At 43.0% G+C, this 6,410-nt stretch overlaps 1 protein-coding gene across 1 annotated transcript in view; it reads left to right on the top strand.

Annotated features, from left to right (window-relative positions):
• Window positions 1-220: 220 nt before the first annotated feature.
• Window positions 221-6,410, top strand: part of CHD7 (chromodomain helicase DNA binding protein 7) — a gene marked incomplete at its 5' end in the record, with an annotated part of 44,803 nt that continues 38,613 nt past the window's right edge. Inside the window, 3 exons of the mRNA XM_010138602.1 lie at window positions 221-359; window positions 2,869-3,006; window positions 4,046-4,111. Of these exons, the coding sequence (XP_010136904.1) occupies window positions 221-359; window positions 2,869-3,006; window positions 4,046-4,111 (343 nt within the window). The remainder of the gene's footprint in view (window positions 360-2,868; window positions 3,007-4,045; window positions 4,112-6,410) is intronic.

Genomic DNA, 6,410 nt, shown 5'->3' with positions numbered 1-6,410 from the left:
GGGAAAGAGGCGAGATGTCCGTCGTTGAGGAATGGCAGATGCGTCGTGATGGCCCGTGCACCACTGATTTTACAGTTACACTGAAATACTTGAATAAGGAAGGCAGCTGAAAGCAATGAAGTCACTGAAAAGAAACATCTCACAGATCAACTGTTTTCTTAAGCACTTTTTGCTACTTACATTTTTGATCAAATGCTGATTAAAGATACCTCTGTTGCAGTAACAAGAAAACAGATTCAGAAACTAGTGCTGCGAAGAAGAAGGTTAACAAGGGAAAGGAAGGTTCCGAAAACTCAGATTTGGATAAGACTCCTCCGCCCTCACCTCATCCTGAAGACGAAGACGACTCGGGGGTTCAGGTAAGGCTGTCTGTCCAGTTCAACCATTCAGATGGGTAAGGCAGGGGTTCTCGCGGGAGACACAGGTGTTGGGGTGTTCTCTGTGTTGGTGACATACTGTGAAGGTGAGAGCTGGAAGTCCCCGTGGCAAACTACACCGCTTGAATGGCTGACAGGCCTTTTGGCAGGTCTGCCGGTCATCGGCCAACATTGGTGATGACTCTTGACCACTCCGCTCTTACCGCTGTCTGTCCAAACTTTATTTCACGTAAAGAAAATCTGGAAATAGAAAAAACGTGGTGTGCTCTGTCATTAGCTGTGTTAAGAAGCGGTCGGCCTCTGGCTTGCTTCTGCTGGACATGTTGCTTCTGGTAACGGAGACGCTGAGCCTGATGATCGCTTGAGAACAGTCGGAGCAGCCTGCTGGAGAGGTCGGCACGCAGCGGTGTCCTAAGACAGGCAGGAATTATGCCTGTGCTCTTCCTCTCGTCCAGCAGCATGTCGAGTGTAAGGAACTATGAGCAACTAAAACCAACAGCAGCAACAAATCAGAGTTCGTTGTGATTGGTGCACGCCATCTGCGCTGAGCGAGGGAGGAAAGCCGAGATGCACCGTGCAAAGGTTGAAATGTTTGAAGTTGTTTTCTGTCCTGCGCCACAGATCTCAGCCTGGTTAACGGCTCTGCCAAAAGATGCAGAGGAAGCTTTTGGAGCTGGCAGTGTTTTGGTTACTCTGCAGATGATGATAGCCTGTCTGCAGTTCAATATATGTGCGTGTTCTGCTTGTTTTCAGTTCAGTGGGACAAAACTTCCTCTTTGTAAAACTCAGTTGTGTGATAAAAACTGCACATTTGAAGGTTTTTTTTTTTTTAAATACAGGTGTTAGGGTATTTGCATCACTCTTTAATTAAAAATGTAGTAATGTTTCAGGTCACTTTTGTTTTCTTAATAATTTGTCATGTGTTACCATGCAGATATTTTTATATTCCTTTACCGAGGCTATTAACTCGCCTCTCTAGCTGGAGATGGGTTAATGAGTAAAAGATAATCTGATGCAGATAGGTGTATGCATGGTTTCTGACAATAAGGCATAACCATCGTAAAGTCTCTCGTAGAGGGACAGGAAGCTAACCAAGTCAGTAAAAATCAAAAATCAGAATGGAAGGAGAGATTTTTGGCCCCAGAAACGACGTTAAGGCTTACCTCTTGAGCCAGAAGAAAGCTGGTGCTCTCCCGTCAGTGCTGATAGACCTGAGGGTGCAAATGTGCCCACGCAGCCTCTATTTTCTAGTATAAAAATATTGCTACGGTTCCGTGGGAAGCAGCGTTAGTTACTCTGTTAAAGGCAGAAGGGACATCACTTTTGTGATGTGAACTTAACATTTGCTCCAAAATTTCTTTTTCACTTAAAGAAAGAATTTCTAGTTTTGTCAAGTGCATCAGATACTTGTGCTCTAAAGTAGGATTAACTATCTAAGAGTAAACACGTGGCTCGGTCTGTGTACACGGAGAGAACGGGTGCAGGGATCTGTTGAGCTACAGAAGTATCTGCGTGTACCGGCGCAGGTGTGCGTTAAGCTGAGGAAGATGTAAAAATCAGTAGTATATATATCCAGTCACAGAGATGTTTTCTAACAGTTGGTATTTAACATTGTTTTTTTAATACATACATCAGCCTATTGAGACATGTGATGCTCAGCTGGCAGTTTCCTTTGACATACGCTCTCAGCTTTTCAGAATACCCCACCTCATGCAGACTATCTGGAATCTGAATTTTCCTGTTGCAGGAAGCGGTGTCTGGCACCAAGTGTCAAGTCTTAAATTCTTTCCAATACACGCTCATGTATTTTACAGTTTTCTGCAGTTTCTCTGAAGCTTCCTCTCATCCTGGAGTTGAGGGGATGGGGACAGAGAAACCGTGTTTTCAGCGTGGGGTGGTTCAGGTTTCTCGTTCTCTGTTGGTCTGGGGTCTTTTGCTGTGCTGCAGGAGGTCCTTCTGAACAGTGCTGGGTCAGTGGAGTGAGGAAATGGTATTTCATTGTGCTTCCCCTAGAAGGTACTCTGGGTACAACCGGGTGGATGGGTAGAGCAAGAAAGCGTGTTGTCACTGCTTAGCAACACCAGGCCACGCTGCGGAAAGGGGGTGTTTGGTTCCTGCATTGACCATCTGTCAAAGTTTGTTGTAGATGGGAATCGAGAGGCGCAACTTCTTGGGCCTTAACTGCTGAGATAAATGTGGCTTTAGTAATGCTAAAAAAAGAGAAAAAATTAAAACACCACTTTCCAACGCGGAACAAGCACGGAGTGGATTTTTTTTGGTTTGTTTGGGTTTTAGTTTTGTTTTCTACAACATTTAACTGGCAGGAATTTAGAACAGTATTGGGTTGATTCCACTGTTTCTGCCAGGCTGCTCTAAAGATAATGTCATTTGCTACACACTAGTGTGTTTGAGAAAGACGGAGAAGTTTTCTCATTATTCTGCTGCTGATCAGTTTTGTTTTTCATGAAAAATATCAATGCTTTCTGTTCAGAAGCGACGCTCCAGCAGGCAGGTGAAGAGGAAGCGCTATACAGAAGACCTGGAGTTCAAGATTTCAGATGAGGAGGCTGATGATGCTGATGCTGCTGGAAGAGACTCTCCTTCAAATACTTCTCAGTCAGAGCAACAGGTCAGATACGAATGGACCGGGAAGGGCGTTGTAATTGCAGCGTTGACAGTGCCCGTACAGGCCTTTTCCTGAACGATACTCACCCGTGGCTGGCACAGGAGGCATTAGCTTCTTACGTGCTTAAAGAATATATTAATTCATGGCTTTGTTTACAAGCTGGTGATGCGCTGTTTGACACGGTTCTTGGAAATTAATGGTCTCTGCCTACAGGAAACCTAAACCGGACTGCTAGGAGCCTTGAATTTACTTCTCTGAATTCAGTGGTCTGGCTTCTGTGACTTTAATAAACCACTCAAGCTTGTCCCCTGCTGCTTGGCACCATAAGAACCCCTTTATGAAATTACTGCCTTGTAGTACCCAGCAGGGTACACTTTATTCTCTGTGCAATGTAAATGATGGATAAAATAGTTGGAGTAAGACGAGGGGTAATAACGTAGGAAGGACTGTTGTAACAATCTCACTGGTTTGTAGTGCTTTTTCAAAGAACTACTTCACCTAACTAACTGATGACCTGTCGGCGGCTCTGTCCGTGTTCGCTGGTGTTCCATTCGGCAGTTCGTTAAGCCCTGTGAAATACTGCGTGTGATCTCCATAGCTAATTGCATCTTATCAGGAGGGAAATTCGGCAGCTCTGCTGGCAGTTGTAGTAGTGAATTAATGTAACAGAGAATTGCAGGCCATTTTGGGAGCTGTCCCAAACAAACCCAACTAGAGCTTTTGGACGTTCTTGTAATACTTAGATGTACGGTGCTGAAAGGCGTATTATTTTAGGAGAGGTGATATCTGTGTGTGTCAGCCTTACTGAGAGAGCTACAGTTGCCTTAGCTCTTAAAAATGGGCTTAAACAAGTATGCTTCCGTCCTTCGTTATCGTATTAAATCTATTAGAATTCTCTACATTCTCATGCCAGGAGTAAAAAGTCATCCTGTGTGTTCAAATCCTGTTGCAAAAATACTGTGTGAAGTTCTTCTGATGAAGGAAGTCTTTGAGTAACAGAGATGCACTCCCCTAACTCTCTCTCGTGGTATTTCTGATGTAGGAATCTGCTGATGCCGATGGTCCCGTTGTGGAGAAAATCATGAGCAGCCGTTCAGTCAAGAAAAAGGTAAAACAAAACGAACCCTCTTCCCCCATGTTTATAAACGGACTAAGCATGTTTCTGCTGAAGCCCCTGTTAAGTTCTTAAAACACCTCGGGTATTCCAAATGCAAAACCTGTTTTGTTGCATAGAGGAGGTTCCCTGGAAGGGTCTTTAGGTGGTATTTGACGTGCTTTTGGACAGGCATTCCCAAAACGGATGACGTGTTCAGGCTTCCACTCTCCTTGTGTTTTCTCAGATGAGAATTTTGATTTTGCAAATACGTGTATATATACACCTGGGTGAAGTCTGTGGTGCCCTTCACTTCAGAGCGCTCTCTCACCTGAGTTTGAGGAGTGAGAGAACTCTTCTGCATCCTAAATCTCTGCCTTTTCTAATAAGGAAAAATCCTTGCCCGTAATTTTTGCATCTGTTGATAGTGGTTGTGCGTAGCAGATGAAAGGAGTTTATATGTGATCAAGAATGGTACACGTACAATTGGAGGGGGGGGATTCTTTTTTTTGCTTTTTGAATTTTATCACTGCTATCATAACATCATGAACAGCTTTGCAAACCTAAATTCGTGCAGTGTCATGACCGGCTGCAACGGAACTTGACCTGTTTCTGCAGCTTTCACAGCACAAAACCTCCACAGCCTTTTTTTTAAGGTCTAGAGCTATATTTTGTATTTCAAGCCATGCACTTATTTTTCTGAGAAACTTCACATAATATAAACTCAGTAATCAGTTGTCCTGATGGTCTGCGAGGCAGGAGAGGAGAATGTGGTTTTTCATAAATGTCTTTACATTGGAAGGTGTTTTTCACCAATTACTCTTCTCTTCTTCCTCTCCCTTGCAAACAGAGGTGTGATTACTCGTGGGGAGAGTATATTTTGCTGCAGTTTGTGGGAAGTGGTTGGTCTGCTGCCTACATGTCTTTGATTGCAAGCTCTGCTGGAGGCAAGCTCTCGTTTGAGCTCGCTCTTTAATGTTTTTTACAGACTGTATTTGCAGGTTTGAGGGGTGTCTCTTCTTCCCCTGCTTTTCTCCCCAACCGTCCTCTCAAAAAAAAAAAAAAAAAAAATAAAGGGTTTCAGGCCATTAATATTTAACATCTGAAGTATCCAACTGTGCTTTTATTAAAGGTCTTTTACACTCCTACTAACGTCATCAAAACCCTGGTCGTTAGATTACTAATCAAAGTAGAATTGCTGCCATCAGGACCAATGCATAAAATAAACGGGAGGAGAGGTTTCTCTAGGAAACCTTCCAGTGGGTTAGGCTGTAACGGAGATGTTGCCTTCAAGTAGAAGATGTGAGGTAACGAATATGCCTTCGGAGCAGTGGTCTTCGACAGCCAAGCTGTGTATCAGCTGGGGCGATCGGTTTTTATACGAGTTGCTTTGCATCTGTTATTAAGGTTGTGTTCCGCTATTTTTCTAGCAGTTGAGACTTCTGTTGTTTTCTTTATTTTTAAGCTCGCTCTCATCTTTGCAGCCGAGTGCCTTGCTCAAATAACTTCTGCTTTAGCAGGTGTTAATTCTGTGGCCATGGCAGTGCGCAATTGTGTGCTCTTGGGTATTTGCTTGAAGGACGGGATCATTTATTTCTTCAATTATCAGCAGAAACTGAGCATCGGCTTGTCATTTATGGTCACACGTGGGCTGTGACCACTTGAAGTTGCCCCAGTCTGCCGGGCACTGTTTTAGGGTGTCTGCGTAATCAATGTGGGGAGATTTTTGCATAAATGTTCTGTCCTACCTTTTTACCTCATAAACTTAAGTGCAGCAGGGGTTGGACAGTGATGTCAAGTGCATAAGCTTCTGTCTTGTATATCCTCAACTGATGTGTTGTTAAACCTTCCGTGAGTGCTGGTGATTGTAATTTGATTAGGAAATTGGTTTTGGCCATACATGAGAATGCCAGAGTAAGATTTTAAGAAGATTTTATTCTGAAATACTTCTTATTTAGGGGAATCTCTGATGCACGCTCGTAGAACACAGAATAATGTAGACCGGTTATTAGACAATACCAAAGTGCATTTTACTCATGAGAGTTAGAGGATTTATCAAAATTTCCATTGTAAATTATTGTTATTAAGTTGGCAGTTGACAGAAAATATGCTTGACTGAAATGCTGCTCAGGGGAATTAAATTGGCTAATATGCAAGCTTTGTATAAAGGTGTTTAACGATGTTGTCACTGGAAGATTGATATATCTGAAAGGATTCTGATTTAAAACTAATCATAAAAAAACTTGGCCATAGCACATTTCAGAAAATAAAAAAGTTAATGTCTTAAAATTAGGGGTGACTTCTTCAAGAGCGG

Source organism: Buceros rhinoceros, unplaced genomic scaffold (assembly GCF_000710305.1).
Source record: "Buceros rhinoceros silvestris isolate BGI_N320 unplaced genomic scaffold, ASM71030v1 scaffold26436, whole genome shotgun sequence".
NCBI classification, from domain to species: domain Eukaryota; kingdom Metazoa; phylum Chordata; class Aves; order Bucerotiformes; family Bucerotidae; genus Buceros; species Buceros rhinoceros.
This window is presented reverse-complemented; position numbering and strand designations above follow the sequence as displayed.